The sequence below is a fragment of the Biomphalaria glabrata genome, chromosome 10, assembly GCF_947242115.1.
Source record: "Biomphalaria glabrata chromosome 10, xgBioGlab47.1, whole genome shotgun sequence".
Lineage (NCBI taxonomy): Eukaryota > Metazoa > Mollusca > Gastropoda > Planorbidae > Biomphalaria > Biomphalaria glabrata.
The window spans coordinates 24,643,068-24,663,026 of record NC_074720.1 but is presented as its reverse complement, the minus strand read 5'-3'; the positions used below and the strand labels follow the sequence as shown (position 1 = coordinate 24,663,026).

Sequence of the window (19,959 nt, the reverse complement as noted above, 5' to 3'; positions counted from 1 at the left end):
TGACCTGCTTTGAGCCATGTTAAGGAAGCAGTCTTGTCAATGTTGTTCCCATGTAATAAAGCTGGGAATTTTCCGTGGAGGTTTTTTCCTTAAAAATTGGCGAATCTCATGCCTTACGTCGTCCAAACCGACATTGACATCAGCATTGTGTAGGTTCAGATGGGTTGCTTCGGGGTCATATTTGCGTAGATTATTATTATTATTATTATTATTATTATTATTATTATTATTATTATTATTATTATTATTATTATTTCAAATATCTTACCGCTACAGAATGTCCTTTAATATAGATAACATTTCCTGTTTCCTTTTGAAATCTTCCTAAACGTGGACCTAAAAACAATGTGGCAACGAAAGCTGAAGTTCCTCCAACTAAATGTACCATACTGCTGCCTCCGAAATCCTGAACGTGAGACAGAAATATTTCCAACACACATATATATATATATATATAATGTAAAATAACGGCATTAAAAATACAAAAATTAGATAACATGAGTAACTATAGGTATTTTCACACATTCATAGGCGGCCCCTCTGGATTCACCGTTTGGTAAGCGATGCAAGTCAAAATGCATAATAGGAGAGTGGGTTAACGAGAAATGGTTGACATCATGGAACTCGGATAATGCTGATGTAGTCTTGAAGCGATGTGTCCATATAATGAGACAAACATTGGTGGAGGCTGAATGGCAATACAGAAAATGACAAAATTAAGATTCCCGTGTCGTGTCACTGCGGGGTGTCAAAGATTAACAGTAAGGGGTAGCTTGTATGAGTGTCTTCGAGACGAGAGCTTAGGGGGAATGTGTCTGCAGTTTCTTGCCAAGGCACTACGGAATATAATTGTAGATCACTCTCTCCTGAAGCTAGTTGAAGTTCATCACAGGTCATAAGATATATTTTAACATTTTAAAATGAAGAATATGGTGAAATTAGATTGCACTATTGATTCTCGTTATTCACAGATAAATAGTGATATACTGTAGTCATTGTTACTATCAAGAAGTAAATGTACATTGGGATGAACAAAACATTCATGAATCGATCGTCAAACCTAGAAACAAATGAACTTTTACATCATTGGTCCCACAGATGGTGAGGCCTGAAAGGGAGCTCACTTTACTTCTATATCTCTATGATCTCTACTAGAAATGTTACCTCATATTTCACTTTGACAGCCTGTCCATCGATATAAAATGTATGACCTCTGAATAGCCATCCATCATAAGCCCAACCCCAATGAGTAACAACCGGATAGATACATCCTGAGAAAGGAATATACTGACATTATAAACAAAATTATTTGGATGAAGACCATGCTTTATTGCTAAGTGAGAAGATAGTGTATATACAAATAATATACAAATTTAAATAAAAAATGTAAACTAAGGATTTTCTGAGTAAGCGGCCTTTTTGGGTCAGATGTACTTACACAATATGTGTCACACTAAATGGCATTCATAAAATTAATCTCAATTTATACAATATGAGACCTGTATTATCAATTACAGATTTTATAGGATAAGTACAATTTTTTTAAAACATTCTTTTTAAGAGAAAAGACAATCTCTTCTTTATACAGCCGAGCAACCTTAGTAAGAACGATAATTTTGCTCTTTATAACTAATGAATGATAGATTTTTTAAAGACTGAAGCATTTTTTACCCCTACCCCGCCCTTATTCCCCCCCCCCTTCCTTCCCGCGGAACAAATCCTAGTTAAGCGAATGAGTAAATCTACTAATTCTTATGATTAGCCTATAGATCCAGACTTAGAAGACGGTGCACAAAATGTTCCTGAACATCTATTTATTCATTTGACCATGGGACTATACTAAAGGAACAGCAACTTCAAGGCACAGACCCATATATCGGTACGTGACGTTTTGGCGCGGGCCGTTTTGGCGCGACAAATTCTGACTACAATTTAAGAAACACGTAACTTTTATATACGAGTTTATTTCACTCTACTATATTATTGTATGTTTAGTACAATCCACCAAATGGTATTTTAACAAAGTTTTGATTATTTCATAAATATATAATAAGTCAGAGCCTGTCATGGCATTGTTTCAGAATCACTGCGACATGCATTGATCAGTGTTCAATAAGAACACTTAGTGTTCATGTTTCACGTGAGAGTCTCGGTCTGAATCTGGCCATGTGGTCAGACGTGCGCAGTTGTTACGTGTTCCTCAGAGAGGAAGGATGTATGTTTTAAGGCATTCTATTGCATAGATTGTAGTGTTAGTAAATATCATTGTGAAATGTATTTGATGTTGGATCTTACAATTGATTCTTGAAATATTGTTTGCTTATTTATTGAGCCTAATGGCTGGACTTGCCTGTGTATTATTATTTTATATTCAATAACTGTATCGTCTGCTACCAGTGTGTCACTCCGTATATTTAGTGCATTGTGTCTGTTGTGCAATTAGTGAGCTCTAAAGACATTCGCAAAGCAGAAGTAATAGAAGACTTAAAAGCTAGAGATCTTAAAATCATCGCAGCCAACTACGCCAGCAACACATATAAAGGGTAACAGAGCCCTACCTGATAATGACATGCGTCCCTCTCCCCCCTAATATATATATGAGTTCTGCCAACCACATTGGATTAAATCCATTGATCTTTATTTTCAAAAGAAATTTTTTAAAAGTATGACATTAGTTTAATATCCTCACAAGGTAAGAAACTTTTAAAGAGATAACTTTAGTGGACAAACTATTTTGCGTAACGGTGCTTTGGATGAAACATCTTTTCTTGACGCAGATAAAAACGAACAACTGAAGACCTAGACTTACACCGAGCATAGTTGAACTATAGAGCTGGGATACCATAAATACACTCAATTCGCCATTCTTTGTGTCAACGAAACATTGCATCGATATATCTGTTTACGTTTGTACATGCTTTTAATAAAAATTTAATGAGGTAAAATCCACCCTGATATCTCCCTTTATTCTTTTCCCCTCCCAACCGCTTTTTTTTCCGAACTGGTCCATATATCTAACTAACAAACTAATTGATACAATTGCACTTTGTATAAGCTTTTTTGGGGTTTTAAAGTTGTTTTTTTGTTTTTCTTGGGACCATGATATTAACCTACTTCTCCCACCCCCCATAAACTAAACGTCAGGTGAGTGAAACGCACATGATGACATTTATCATTTTTCTTTTTTTTTAGTTGATGGTATTACAAATAAAACAAATCATTTCTATTCCATTTAAATTTGCACGAAATTTTTCTAACCAAAAATAATGGACAAATTAATCTCTTGTTCTCTACATGAAAAATACGTTAGACACAAACACACATAAAAAACATTTTAAGTATCAATAATGTTGAAAGAATTAATTCAATGAACATAAACAATATGATTTAAACATTTCGCGCCAAAACGCCTTAGCGCCAAAATGGCTGCGCCAAAAAATGGTCGCGCCTTTACGGCTGCGCCAAAACGTCCGGCTTCGCCTATATATAGTATACCTAGACTGGAAAACGGAAACTATTTCTTATCCGATAATGATCAGATCACAGATCTATATTTAGAGATTGTTATGTAAGTAACTCTTTTCCATGTTGTAAAGGAAGTCGCCCCAAATCTAGAAAAATCGATATTTTCTGTCTTATAAAAATAATGATCTTTAGTTTTCAAATTTTAGAAATAATGCAAAACCATTTTGCGAATGAATTTTTAATAGAATAGGCTATTAATCACAGAACTATATATGCACGCAAATATATGTTTGTTTCCATTGAGATAATATTTCGAAAATCCTAGATCGAAATAATTCACGTCTGTGATTTTAATCTTATGTACATTTAAATAGATTGATTACCTAAATCTTTCTAGATTAGTTTCTACCGTGCTAGATCTAGATCTAAACATTTAATTATATGTTACATAGGTTAGGGTTGAAAAACAACAACCCCACTTCTTTACAAAACAACGCACTGTTACAGCTTTAACAAAAATTTTCACATTTTTTGTAGTGTTTAAAGATCTCCATTTCTATATATATTAGACTTTTCTTTTCCGTAGATTAGTGAGGAATGCAGTATTTCCCGTGGCTTCGCAGCCCCAGGTGTGGCCTACATATTTTGCCACATCCAAAGCAAGCATAACCATTGTGTGCCGGTGGTAGATTAAGATTTTCTTTTCGCCGTCTGCGTCTGTCCTCGGCAGCAGATTTTCTTTTGGTCTCAAATGTGTATCCCGCGGCCTTTGTGAGTGACCTCCAGCTGTGTCGCTCTGCAGCCGCATGCAACCAGGTGCTCTCTTCTGTCAGCTAAGGCAAGTAGGTGCCTAAGCTGGTCTTTAAAGCGTTTCCGTGGAGCAACTCTGTTACGTTGATCCCCTTTCAGCTCACCAAAAAGGACTGCCTTTGGCATACGTTTGTCCCCCATACGGAATACGTTCCCTGCCCAGCGTAGCTATCGGACCATAAGAAGTCCCTCTATACTGTCCATACCGACGTTCACAAGGACATCGCTTTTTCTAGATTGTAGTGCTGTCTTGCCACCGTGTGTCCATGATGAACCGCAAGCATCTTTGGTGAAGGCGTTCAAGAAGTCTTAGTTGCTTTCTGTATAATGTCCATGTCTCACATCCATATTAAAGGGTTGAGAGAACCACAGCTTGGTAGACATTGATAGTAGGCAGGCGGAGCGATTTATTCCGCCAAACTCGTCCAAAAGCACTACTGGCCCTAGCCAGACGGTTATCAACTTCCCTTGAAAATGATGCGCCATTTCCACGTTTCTGCTGGATCTAGTTTCCCGGATCCAGGTTCCATGAAGTTATGACTTGAATAAAGGTATTGTAAAATGTCCAGGGGTTTAACATGCGTAGCCGGTGTGTAATATTGGTATATATGTATGTGCGACGATATGTATTTTAAATATAACAAGATTACAAAGAGAGTTTGTGTTGACACACAAACTCAGAGGCGGCCCCCGTGGGAGACGGATCCCTGTCGGATCCGCATATTCGCAAGGAATATCCAAGACGTGATTTTGTTTTGATTGTTAAAAGTAATAATGTTTCAAAGATTCATTTGACGTTGTAAAAATTTTTTTTAGTCTAAATCATGGCTGTCGGGTAGTGCGGTTTGCGCGCTGGACTGTCGTTTGGATTCATCGATGGTCCCAGGTTCAAACCCTACCCGCTCCCATCCCCCGTCGTCCTGAGGGAGGTTTGCACTACAACTCTGAAGGAACATCCGAAACATGTAAAACAACAAACATTCTAAACTAGACCAAGAAATTCTAGATCTAGATTCTACAATGATTTTAATTAGAACTTAAATCTAGTTTTAAAAAATCTAGCCCTAGTGTAAAAAAAAAATCTAGATCTAGTGTTAAAAATCTAGTTCTAGTGTTTAAAAAAAAATCTAGATCTAGTATAAAAAATCTAGATTAGATCTATATCTAGCTATTGTATTTTTAAAATGCGAGTCACATTACGAGGTTTAATAAACATTACTATACCGAGTTGTTTTAGCATTTCATTTAAAGAATTTATTTCATATGACGTCAGAGGAAAAAAATCCAATACGTCACACGGCCTAGTTAGACTAAAAAATATCATCTATACGAGCAGCTTGTTGAGGGTTCATAGACATTGGTGCACCGAGTGATTTCTTTTAGCATTTTATTTAAAGAATTAACTCCATAATATGGAGTCCATATGACGTCAAAGGAAAAAATTCCACACGTCCTAGTTAGACTAAAAAAATGTCTTCTATACGAGATGAGGGTTCATAGACATTGGTGCACCGAGTGAGTTCTTTTAGCATTTCATTTGATGGGCCAGTTAGACTAAATATGTATATAACATATATATAAAGGGATTAAAGACGCTTTTTCTGTTTTGTCTGTCAGTCTGTCTGTCCGTCATGTTAATAGCGAGAAAAAAAATGACTAAAAGTTAATTGAAAATCTGATTAAAATTTAATTTCCCTTCCGAAACATTGCATTAGTTTTAAGTTTCTATAATAGATTGTACCGGATGTTTATGTATGTATAGTGAGATACCATTAATTAAATTTGTAGGATGGTCTGTTATGAAAATTAGATGTACCATAGCCTTATGGAGAGATTTTCAAACCATACTTTGGTGTTAGGAAGTTGTTTTCCTTAAAAATTCGGAACATAATATTAACGATAATAAGATTTTCTAACGTTTTAGCTAGAAAGTTAAATGTAGTGTAAGAGAGAAGTGCGATTTTACATAAATAGAGTTAAAATATCTTTCATAAAGAATCCGGAACAACCAATTTTCGTAAAAGAGAAATTTATTTCTTTATTTATTAGAAGAGGGATTTCAATCATTTCGAAACAAAATCCGGAACATTCTTTACCGATTAAACAACTTTTATTATGTTTCGGCAAGAAAATTAACTGTAAAATAAAATAAAAAGTGATTTTCAATAATCGTTTTTAGTAAATTACTTTCTTATTTTAAAATCCTGAACAACCTATTGTCGATATTTTTGAAAAAAATAAAGTCATTTGACATAAATTTGTTTTAAGTTAAAAATTCGGAACAGTTGATATGGATAAATAAACTACAGCAACATAGTTTCAAAGAATATAAGTGTAATATTAGTCAATAATGCGATTTCAAACAATCATTTGACATAATTTATTTTTTAGAAAACAATATCCGGAACAACTTTATAGTTATTGAAATATAAATCGGTATAGATATTTTTATTTAGCATTTATATGCTATTTACATTAAAATACCGGAACAATGTATTAAAGATCATGTGTTTATTGCAACGTTTAAGCATGGAAATAAAATCTTATATAAGTTAGAAGAGCAAAAAAAAATATTCGCTGGCATTGATTTGTTTTTCACAAAACATCCGGAACAATCTATTATAGATACTTAAAACTATTGCAATATTCGTGAATGAAAAATTAATGGTTAAATCAGATTTACAATAGCCTTCCTTTAGTGTTATTTGTTAATCTAATCGTGACGGACAGACCGACCAACAGACAAAACGCACAAAAATAAGCTTCTTTTATTCGGATGAGGGGCACTATACAAAAAATAAATAAAATCTGATTTTTAAAAAAAGGTTTAAGGAATTGATTTAGCACCATAGAATGTTGCGACGTTACCCGGCATAAAAAGTTTATTTTAAAAAAATGTGCGTGACATTTACATACAAAGTGCATTATTAGCCTTTATAAACGAACAGAAATGTTTTCTATTAATTTTAGCAGCTAGTTGACCAGAAAAAACACCTTTAACTATTATTTATATTTGTTGTAAACATTTCCTGTACATTTTATAAACATATTTGATTTAGTGATACTGAAAATACACAAAAATTGTCCATCTTTGTTAGCATATTGTAACATTGCCTCCCTTACATTTACGTAATTGTTTAAGAATTGGTGTATTTTTATGAAAAAATCGCTTGCATAATTAATTTTATAAATTAAACGGTTTGCTTTCAGAAAACCAAAAGTAGCCGTTGCACCTAAACTTTTCAAGCCGCATTTAATGGTGAAATAATATTTTTCATACCTCTTCTAGTTTTCGAGATCTGAGTGTGACAGACGACAGACGGACAGACAGACAGACGGACAGACGGACATTTTGCACAAACCTAATAGCGGCTTTTTCCCCTTACGGGGGCCGCTAAAAAGTAATCATAAAAGCAGAAAATTCGATGTCCGGATACCGCGTCTCGAGATTAATGCTTTATTGCTATTACTGACGAGCCAAAGAATTTTGTGCGTGTGTATGTCAATCAGTGGCGACTATATAGGATGCAATGTAAGGATATCTTTTCGTCTTTGCTCCCAAGATGGGTCTATGAAATTTGTGTGTCTACCTCCCCCTCCCCTTGGCTTTTTGAAGACCAAAACAGAGCAAATATATTAAAAACATATCCCGCATCACAACACTAGAGATTAAGAAGCCTTTATGTCTAATTTCAATATGACATATGGGTCTCTAAGCAACACTTTGCACATTCTAAGTATATAGCGGAACACTTTGTTTACTTTTTAGGTTTGACTTTTTTCAATTTTTTAAATGAAAAAGGTTTAAAGCTTTTAAAAAATATATATTGTTACGAATCTCACTATCCAGGCTCTCTGCAAACTGCACCATACACCACCAACTTAAAGTACTTGACAATTCAGGGCTCCAAAATAACGTAATAGTTTAATGTCCAATAAATAACAGCCAATATTGTACGATTGGCAGCACGTAACACAAGACTGTATAAATATCTCTTCGATAACACCGTACCGCCGTATCAACTCTTGCACTGGCCTCTCCGTCTCGTTCCGGCTTGCACTGGGTTCAACATTTCAGGACTGACTTCACACACTGGGCTGGCTGTGACGGACTCGATCACAGACCAAGATCAAGACGCCGTTCGTCTCAACTGTACTTGATAGTACTCCGCACTGAACCGTCGTAATGCTCCGTACAGAACCACACCACTGAACCACACTGAACTGTGCTGTAGTCGACCGGACTGTAGTGAACCGGGCTCTGAATCCATTTTCTAAACCGTCTAGACTGCGACACCTCCGCTCTTTACATAGGGTCCCTAATGGCCTTCTAGAACCGGACAGAACGTCGCGCGACCATTCTGGGTGGTCAGATGACTACATCCCTCGTGACGCTCGTGAGCTCTGTTCATGACGCCGATCCTTCCCGAACCGTCATGTTGACACTCGTCTCGGTTGACCGTCGTAACTCGTCACGGTTGAGCGCTCGTCTAGCGCTGGCCTGGGGCGATTTGCGTCGGCTGACTACACACATACCACTACCCCCATCTGTGCCACCTCAAGGTTCATAACAATATATATAACAATATATATAAACACTAGACATATGTTACCCGCGACCCGCGGGTCTTTATTTGCGCATTACTGTCGATATAGTCACTGAGTGTTTTGTAAACAATTAAACGAAATAATAATGTAATAAGTAAAGCGAATGTGTCAATGTAAAAATGGTGTGAATGAAGCTATCAAATCAAAATAGCTAATAGGCTTAAATCTATTTTTTTTTTCAAATTAAAACATTTGCTTGTAGGCCTACATATATTTGATTAAAAATTGAGATGAATAGACTTAATTTTGTATGTTCATGTGTTAAAGTAAAAAGTAGATCTTGAGGTAGACATAGATCTAAATCTACACTAATCTAGTTGCCTTTTATAGAGTTCATTCTGTGTTGCGCATGCGTGACCTTTTTTCATGAATGAATATAGGCCTATCTCAACACGGCTACGCAGCTTTATTTAGCGAACAGCGAACGAATGTATTAAAAATGATTTAGAAAAACAAATTTGAATGTTAATTTGATTAAAATATGAAATGAGTGGACAATAATTAGTATGTTTATGTGTTAAAGCATAAAACTATCTTTGCGAAAAGAAGTTTTATTATCTTAGAGTTCAATAAGAGTTTTAGACCTAGGCCTAGGAATAGACTCAGTAGAGAGATGTGTTAATCACTGTTAATGTGTAACCATTTGGTAATGTCTAATGAAATGATGTTCGCCAGACTTTACCCGCGACCTTCGGGTCTAAGTTTGTGTTTTTACTAATGTAGTGGATTGGATTTAGATGTATGTTAAACTTAACTTATGATCCTTTCAAGTTTTTTCTCTTTCGCTACGAAAATAAAATTAGGTTTGCAAAAATGGGATTACCCGAAGCCGATAAATTCATATCTATTACAAACGAAAAGAGCGATAGCTTTGTTAAATGAATGGGATTATAAAGTGAACAATTAAACGAAATAATTTTTAGTACGCGATTCATGAATGAATATAGATCTAGGCCTATCTCAACTCGACTTCGCAGCTTTCGTAGATGGATGTAGCTTTAAAAACCAAATTTGAATGTTTATTTGATCAAAATATGAAATGAATGGACTTCAATTAATATGTTTATGTGTTAAAGTATAAAACTATCTGTGCGAAGAGAAGTTTTATCATCTTAGAGTTGAATTAGAGTTTTAGATCTAGGGATGGGATTATAAAGTAAACAATTAAACGAATTAATATTTAGTACGCGATTCATTACGGAATTGTCTAATGAAAGAATGTTCGTCAGGAAATCTGTAATCACAGATATAAGGAACTAATTTATGTAAAAAATGCTTTTGAAACACAAAATTGAAGGTTATTTTTATTATATAATGAAATCAATGGATCTTCTTTTGTATTTTCATGTGTCAAAGTAAAAAACTATCTGCGCAAAGTGTATTTCTAAAAATTAGATCTAGGTCTAAATCCTTTCGATCTTTTCTCATGTCAACATTGTAGACATGGCCTAGATCCACAAAATACTATAGCTGTAATAGAGTCGGACAACTTTATTTTTTTTGAGGGTCTTAAGTTTGTTTTAGGGCTACAATACATACACTACGGTCTAAGTTGGTACCCAAGGAACATTCCTGCCTAGTTTTATCAAGATTGGTCAAGCGGTTTTGATGTCTATAAGTAACATACATCCATACATACATACATACACCACACATTCTACTTTATAATATAGATATGTATTTTTTTTTAAATCTGAATTCTAAAATTAGATGTGGCGTCAAATTTGTTTCTATACTTTGTTGCAACATAAGAAAAATCTTGCATTCTTTGCACAAATATTTTGTATGAACTAATGTAAAAGAAATAATAATAAAACTTCTTTTAAAATGGTGTGGTGCTCTTTTGGAAAACTTGACCGTAAATAATTTGATAGTTGATCTATGATTGAATCTTTGTTTTCAAATTAGATTTAGAATCTACTTCAGTTCTAAGTTCATAGTGATGTTATAGAATTTTGTTGTTATCTAGAACTTATAAAAATCTTTTTTTTTCCTGTATTTACTTAGAGATTACTTCACGGAACACCTAGTCAGGGCCTCGTGGAACTTAGTTTGAGAAACACTGCGCATTAAGTTATATATGCATCTAAGTCACGTCTAGGTGGCAGAAATGGGGTCTAGGAAAATGCTTAAAGCTTTTACCTGTAAGAATGAAGCTGTAGATAAGATATGCGATAAATTCACATCTTTCCGATACTGCCCCCGCTACTATTGTTGTTGCTGTTGATGCAAACATTATTTGGTAGACGGCAAAAGCTATTTTCGAGTCGTCAAGACCAGCCAGCGCCCAATTCGTCCAACCAACAAAACCATTTCCTTTTCCAAATGCAAGCGCAAATCCAAACAACCAGTAGGCTATGCCAGCGGCAACTAAGAAAGTCATAAAAAAAATCCAGAATAAAAAAAACTGTACATCCAAATATTTTAGACTACACAAAACTTCAGATAACTCTTTAAAATTGGATCAACTTCTATATTTACATTCAGGTGTTTCTTACATGAATCTAGAATATTCTTGACTAAAATATGTGTTGTATTCTTGGTCCTTACACTGCCAGCTTCTATAAGTCCAAAACCAACGTCCATAACTAAAAAATAAAAGCAATGTAAAAATAAATATTTTAAATTTACATATTGTTCACATTTGATTTAAATTAAATGCTTCGGATTCTATTATGGGAAATTCTCTCCCATTGGGTCCATGTTCATTATTGTCCATTCTGCCGTCTTTTCTTTTTGTTCTACCCATCTCCTCCATGTTTGCTGTAGTCTTCCATTTTTTTTTCTTTCTCTGTGTGTTCCAGTCCTGAGTCAGTTTTGAAATAGTTTCTTTTGTTCTTCACACTGTAGCTTACCCAATTCAGCCCTTGTTTTATTGGTGTTTGCTGAATAGTTTCCAAATGAATGCAATTAGAGATTTTGCTCGGCCATTTAACACATGGAAAATCTCTGCGCCATTTAAAAGAACTGATTTCACATTTGTATTGAAGATTCGGATTTATATTGTATAGGGACAGTCAGATTGGCTGCTGAGTGTTAAAAGTACGCCTAGCCTTGTTGATCCGATTTGGAACATCTGCGTCTGCTCCTCACTCTTTGTTTATGTTGCTTCCAATAGTGAAAAAGTTGTCGGTTTCTACAAGATTTTTCTTGAGTGCTACTTATTCTCATCACCTTTTTACCTTGGCTATAGTGTGGCTACCTATCGATTCAGCAAATAACTACTGAGAGTACTATTCACTAACCTTTAGGTTTTCTCAGTGCAAAAAAGAGGTCGAATGATATTTACCCCGATGGAGTCTATAACAACCAACTATCAGTTGACTGTGAAGACCATCCCAAATACTGAACGATTTTGCTGACATTCTATCAAGATGTTAATGTTATATTATTACTCATAAATATTTTATGTCTCTGTAATACAGGCATAACAAATAATTTTAATGTTAGAAATGAATTATTTTTAAACAGTGTTGATATTTATAATGACACTCCATGTTTTGGAAGAATTAGCAGGGATTGCAGATTGGACTGTAAGCAGGTACACTAAATACATAAGTATGACTTTGTTATCAACTGACTCGTGACTGATGTAGAATGGCTTGTTGAGTTCTTCGTGTGTATACATTTTCTAGTAACACAATAGTAAAATAATAAAGCCTAAGCAGGATGTTTTGGCGCAAACGTTTTGGCGCAAAAGTCATTTTGGAAGACCCGTTTTGGCGCAGTGGTCGTTTAGGTGCTAAATGTCTAAATATCCAAATACTAAACAAAGTGAAACCATGAAAGAACAAGATTACAAAGGCGTCCCAAATCGAATTCACCCATGTTACAGCAAAATTCAAGACATGGTCTTCTTTTTATCGTTGAAAGTCATAAGATTTCAAAAACTTATTTGACGTTATTTCCACTTAAAAGCAAATAGGACAACACTTCATCAATAATAAAGACTCTTCTAACTATTCTGGAAAACAGATTCGAAAAAGAGCTCCCTTGAAAGGAGAGCTGCAATAAATAATCATATAAGAACAGTGCGGATAAATGTAGGCTAATATGTAGATCTATATGGACTAGTGTGGTGACTAGTCTATATCAAGCTTAGCTCTAGACATTGTTTTAGAGGCAGCAATGTTGCTATTGTTATAAACTTGTTATTTAACCTAATGTTCTAAAACTCCACATTGTTTCATTTCATTATATACTAGACATATGTTACCCGCGGGTCTTTATTTTCGCATTACTGTCGATATAGTCACTGAGAGTGTTTTGTAAACAATTAAACGAAATAATAATGTAATAAGTAAAGCGAATGTGTCAATGTAAAAATAGTGTGAATGAAGCTATCAAATCAAAATAGCTAATAGGCTTAAATCCATTTTTTCAAATTAAAACATTTGCTTGTAGACCTACATATATTTGATTGAAATTTGAGATGAATAGACTTAATTTTGTATGTTCATGTGTTAAAGTATAGAGTAGATCTTGAGGTAGACATAGATCTAAATCTACACTAATCTAGAGTTAAAAATTGGCTTTTATAGAGTTCATTCTGTGTTGCGCATGCGTGACCTTTTTTCATGAATGAATATAGGCCTATCTCAACACGGCTACGCAACTTTAGCGAACAGCGAACAAATGTATTAAAAATGCTTTAGAAAAACAAATTTGAATGTTAAATTGATTAAAATATCAAATGAATGGACAATAATTAGTATGTTTATGTGTTAAAGTACAAAATTATCTTTGCGAAAAGAAGTTTTATCATCTTAGAGTTCAATAAGAGTTTTAGACCTAGACCTAGGAATAGACTCAGTAGAGAGATGTGTTAATGTGTAACCAATTAGTATTGTCTAATGAAAGAATGTTCGCCAGGAAATATGTAGTCACAGATATCAGGAACTAATTTATGTAAAAAATGCTTTTGAAACACAAAATTGAAGGTTAATTTTATTATATAATGAAATCAATGCTTCTTCTTTTGTATTTTCATGTGTCAAAGTAAAAAACTACCTGCGCAAAGTGTGTTTCTTAAAATTAGATCTAGGTCTAAATCCTTTTGATCTTTTCTCATGTCAACATTGTTAACCATGGCCTAGATCCATAAATACTATAGCTTTAATAGAGTCGGACAACTTTATTTTTTTGAGGGTCCTAAGTTTGTTTTAGGGCTACAATACATACACTACGGTCTAAGTTAGTTACCAAGAAACATTCCTGCCTAGTTTTATCAAGTTTGGTCAAGCGGTTTTGATGTCTATAAGTAACATACATACATACACCTCACATTCTATTTTATAATATAGATATACTAGACATATGTTACCCGCGACCCGCGGGTCTTTATTTGCGCATTACTTTCGATATAGTCACTGAAAGTGTTTTGTAAACAATTAAACGAAATAATAATGTAATAAGTAAAGCGAATGTGTCAATGTAAAAATAGTGTGAATGAAGCTATCAAATCAAAATAGCTAATAGGCTTAAATCCATTTTTTTTTTCAAATTAAAACATTTGCTTGTAGGCCTACATATATTTGATTAAAATTTGAGATGAATAGACTAAATTTTGTATGTTCATGTGTATAAAGTATAAAGTAGATCTTGAGGTAGACATAGATCTAAATCTACACTAATCTAGAGTTAAAAATTGGCTTTTATAGAGTTCATTCTGTGTTGCGCATGCGTGACCTTTTTTCATGAATGAATATAGGCCTATCTCAACACGGCTACGCAACTTTAGCGAACAGCGAACGAATGTATTAAAAATGCTTTAGAAAAACAAATTTGAATGTTAAATTGATTAAAATATCAAATGAATGGACAATAATTAGTATGTTTATGTGTTTAAGCACAAAATTATCTTTGCGAAAAGAAGTTTTATCATCTTAGAGTTCAATAAGAGTTTTAGACCTAGACCTAGGAATAGACTCAGTAGAGAGATGTGTTAATGTGTAACCAATTAGTATTGTCTAATGAAAGAATGTTCGCCAGGAAATATGTAGTCACAGATATCAGGAACTAATTTATGTAAAAAATGCTTTTGAATAATCTAGTGGATTGGATTTAGATGTATGTTAAACGTAGCTAATGATCCTTTCACGTTATTTCTCTTTCGCTACGAAAATAAAATTAGGTTTGCGAAAATGGGTTTACCCGAAGTCGATACATTCATATCTATTAAAAACGAAAAGAGCGATAGCTTTGTTAAATGAATGGGATTATAAAGTGACCAATTAAACGAAATAATTTTTAGTACGCGATTCATGAATGAATATAGATCTAGGCCTATCTCAACTCGGCTTCGCAGCTTTCGTAAACGAATGTAGCTTTAGAAAACCAAATTTGAATGTTTATTTGATCAAAATATGAATGAATGGACTTTTATTAATATTTTAATGTGTTAAAGTATAAAACTATCTGTGCGAAGAGAAGTTTTATCATCTTAGAGTTGAATTAGAGTTTTAGATCTAGGGATGGGATTATAAAGTAAACAATTAAACGAATTAATATTTAGTACGCGATTCATTACGGTATTGTCTAATGAAAGAATGTTTGTCAGGAAATCTGTAGTCACAGATATAAGTAACTAATTTATGTAAAAAATGCTTTTGAAAAACAAAATTGAAGGTTAATTTTATTATAAAATGAAATCAATGGATCTTCTTTTGTATTTTCATGGGTCAAAGTAAAAAACTATCTGCGCAAAGTGTATTTCTTAAAATTAGATCTAGGTCTAAATCCTTTCGATCTTTTCTCATGTCAACATTGTAGACATGGCCTAGATCCATAAAATACTATAGCTGTAATAGAGTCGGACAACTTTATTTTTTTTTGAGGGTCTTAAGTTTGTTTTAGGGCTACAATACATACACTACGGTCTCAAGGAACATTCCTGCCTAGTTTTATCAAGATTGGTCAAGCGGTTTTGATGTCTATAAGTAACATACATACATACATACATACATCTGTGGCATTTTACGTCTCGTGAGACGATCTTTTCCCTTTGCAACTTCTTGTGTGACTAAAGAGGCCAATCCTTGATACACAGCTGCGATCACAGGTTGGGCATATAAAATCACCAGGCGCCATTGCATTTTCACCCTTCTTTCTGCTTCTGTTGTATATGACATCTGCAATCTGTGACCCTTCCTTTATGCTCTCTCTCCATGTGGATCTGTCCAGTGCGACCTCTTCCCAGTTGCCAGTGTCGATTTTGAAGAGCTTCATGTCGCGTTTGCATACATCCGTATAACGTAAAAGTGGGCGACCAGCGGCTCTCCTGCCTTCAATTAGATCGCCATACAGGATGTCCTGTGGAAGTCGACCTACTGGCATTCTACGAACGTGGCCAAGCCAGCCAAGGCGTCTGCTGCTGATAACAGAGCGGATGTCCTGGCATCCTGCTCTATGTAGCACTTCCTCATTTGTTATCTTATCTTGCCACCTTATTTTAAAGATCCGCCTTAGGCATCGGAGGTGGAAGACATTCAGCTTTTTTTCCTGCCATGAGTAGGTTGACCATGTTTCACTTCCGTACAGCAAGGTGCTCAACACACAGGTCCGGTAGACTAGGGCTTTAGTACTGCTAGTCAGCAATATGTTGTCCCAGACTCTTTTCTGCAACCGTGACATGGTGGCCATTGCCTTGGCTATCCTGTTGTTTATGTCTTTATCCAGTAGAGTGTTGTTGGATATGATGGAGCCAAGGTAACAAAAGTGATCAACAATTTCTAGTGGTTGGCCATTAATGCTTACTTGAGGTGCAGTGTTTGTGTTTTGGACAAGTATCTTAGTCTTGCTTTGACTGATGTTTAAGCCGAACTTCTGGCAAGCAGCAGATAGTTTGTCAACCATGGACTGTAGCTGAATATCAGAATCAGCCACAATAGCTGCATCATCAGCATACAGGAGTTCCCTGACGAGTAGCTTCCTAACCTTGGTTTTTGCCCGCAGCCTTGATACATTAAATAGTTTTCCAGAGGATCTTGTATGGAGAAACACACCTTCGTTTATGTCGCTGTACGCATAATGCAGTAGACAGGAGAAGAATATGCCAAACAGAGTAGGTGCGAGCACACATCCCTGCTTGACACCACTGCAAACCTCAAAAGGTGCTGATTGGGCTCCATTGAATTTGACAGTACATTTAGTTTCCTCGTGAAAACATTCAATTAACTTCAGTAGTTTGGGAGGGCAACCTATTTTCCTCAGGAGTTTGAAAAGGCCACTTCTGCTGACCATGTCAAAAGCTTTAGTCAGATCGACAAAAACAATGTAAAGGGGTCTGTCTCTCTCTCTAAATTTCTCCTGCAGTAGTCGTAGAGAAGATATCATGTCTATAGTGGACCTACCACTCCTGAATCCACACTGAGACTCTGGGTAGACTCTAGAAGCTATCACTTGCAGCCTGGATAGTGCCACTCTAGCAAAGATCTTGCCCACTATACTGAGGAGAGAGATACCCCTATAGTTGTTGCAATCACTCCGATCCCCTTTGTTCTTGTATATTGTGACTATAGTTGCGTCACGCATGTCCTGTGGGACATGACCTGTTTCCCAACAGCGGCAGAGGAGAATATAGAGTTCAGGGAGCAGGAGTGATTCGTTGACTTTCACTACTTCCACTGGGATACCATCACTCCCAGGAGATTTTCTATTTTTTAAGCAGTTAATGGCTTTTTTGAGGTCACTAAGGCTCGGAAGCTCATCTAGGCATTCCAGTACTGGAAGATCTGGTAGAGAAGCCAGGGCGACATCGTCTACTGTATTCTGTGTGGCATAGACTTCGAGGTAGTGTTCTGTCCATCGTTCTAGCTGCTTGGTTTGATCTGTAATTTTTTCTCCTGATTTGGATAGAAGGGGGGCAGGCTTAGACACTGCTGGACCCAGGGCCGCTTTAATGACATCAAATAGAGCTTTGCTATTTCCTGAGTGGAGACTGTCTTGGATTCTGTTGCAGGTATCCCTCCAGAAGTTGTTAGCACATTTTCTAGCCATTTGTTTTGCCTCTTTATTAGCACTTTTGAAGGCCTCCAGAGATTTTGGATTAGGCTTTGTCTTGTGAGCGAGGTGTGCAGATCGTTTTTTCTCGATGCAAGGTTCCATATGTGCTAGATTCGCCTCAAACCAGTCTACATTTTTGTGTTTTTGAGGCCCAAAGGCGGTGATTGCCGAACTGTAGATTACGTCTCTTAATTTCTCCCATCTGATCGAGATGTCTTCTTCATCACTTAACGAGGGGATTGAACTGTTCAGGAGCTCGCCAAAGAGTGCACACTTCTCTGGGTCACCTACATGGTTGACGTTAATTCGCCTAGTTCTGGGTTGAGTGGAAGTGTAAGCCTTCTTGAAAAGTAGTTTGATTTTGCTTAGCACTAGTGAATGGTCTGAGTTGCAGTCCGCACTATGGTATGAACGGGTGTGGATGACACTTTTCAGATCCATCCTTCGGGTGATGCAGAGGTCAAGCTGGTGCCACCTTTTTGAGCGTGGGTGCTGCCAAGAGACTTTATGGCGTTCCTTGCCAGAGAAGAATGTATTTGTTACACACAGTTCATGAGAGCTACAGAACTCAAGTAGCCTTTGGCCATTGTCATTTATTTTGCCAACACCATGAGGTCCCAAGCATTTTGGCCATGCATCATTTCCATCACCAACACGGGCATTAAAGTCTCCATTTATATAGAGGTGCTCGGACTTTGGAATACTTTTAATTACGTCCTCTAGAGCTTGAAAGAATCTGTCTTTGTCCTCTTCTGGTGCAGCAAGGGTTGGTGAGTAAGCACAGATTATATTAACTTTGCCTTGCGGTGATGCAAATTTCATGTGTGCTACTCTTTCATTGCCAATGGGAAACATTGCAATGCAGGGGACGAGACTGTTTCTTATTGCAAAGCCGACGCCATGTATTCTAGGGCTTTGTTCTGGTTTTCCTTGCCAGTAGAATGTATAGTTGCTTTCTGTAAGAGATCCACTGTCTGCCAGTCTGGTTTCTTGCAGGCAGGCCACATCAATGTTTAGTCTGCTGAGTTCTCTGTCGATGATAGCTGTTTGTCGCATGTCGGTGACGAGTTCAGGGTCAGTATTGAAGCCAGGACACATTGTCCGTATGTTCCAGCTTGCTAAACGCATTAATGTTGAGGGTTTTCTTTTCATTTTATTTGCAGGTGCGGGTGAGCAGCTTGCTTTTTGATTTTGTCTTAGCACCAAGCACCCAGTGGTGCGGCAAGCTGTGGCGGGATAGCACTTTATTGTCCGAGGGCTGCTCGGCTTAAGGCAGGCAGTAGCTATCCAGTGAGGCTAAAAAGCCCCTCCTACCGTCAAGAGTGGTCCCTGGCGTTCCAGCTTACGCCAATCAGCTAGGAACTTATCACCGGTAACTACCACTCTCCGTGTTTTTTCAAAGACATTACTGTCAGAGATGGAGTGACCTCTCCATTGCTGGGGGAAAGCCTGGGCGGTAAATTTGCGAGTGCTGGGCTGCCCACACGTCAGCACCCGCCTCTCTTCCATACTGACCGGGTCCAAAGGGATGGCGAGCCATCACAATTTGTCTGTCCAATGGCTGTGTGAAGCGTCTAGTGTGGTAGCTTAGCTTGTTGCCACCGCTGGCTAGCATTTGTGAAAGGGGAGCAACTTTGTAAGTCTCTCTTGCCAGTACATAGCCTCTCCACAGCAAGTCCTATGCAGTACCTCCTCGTGGTGGCAGATGGAAACTGAGACTGCGAAGCCTCAGGCTAAACTGCAAGGGTCTCGGAGGAGGTTTGGCCCCAAGATGTGAGGCAGGCATGGCCCGTCGGCGTGCGGACACGCCCTGTTGCCCACAAACCAAACCCCTAGCTATAGGTCAATAGCCGCACTGCCTTGTGTGTGTGTCCCTGTAAGGTCTAAGGCTAAGGGAGTAAACCCTAACAGAAAATCCGGTCCTGGAGCCCCGTAGGCGGGGGGACAGTAGTAAGACTACTGCTCTCTGGCAAACTCCTGCAGCCACATACATACATACATACATACATACATACATACATACATACATACATACATACATACATACATACATACATACACCTCACATTCTAC

The 19,959-nt window shown here is 36.6% G+C and overlaps 1 protein-coding gene across 2 annotated transcripts in view; it reads right to left on the bottom strand.

The window, feature by feature from the left end:
- The window catches only part of LOC106071499 (putative ammonium transporter 1), a 153,830-nt gene that overhangs the window by 102,246 nt on the left and 31,625 nt on the right, over positions 1–19,959 (bottom strand). For both annotated transcript variants that reach the window (XM_056043297.1, XM_056043298.1), the window contains 4 exons: positions 11,382–11,471; positions 11,026–11,253; positions 1,165–1,271; positions 269–406 (listed from right to left, as the gene is read on the bottom strand). In XM_056043297.1, the coding sequence (XP_055899272.1) occupies positions 269–406; positions 1,165–1,271; positions 11,026–11,253; positions 11,382–11,471 (563 nt within the window). The remainder of the gene's footprint in view (positions 1–268; positions 407–1,164; positions 1,272–11,025; positions 11,254–11,381; positions 11,472–19,959) is intronic.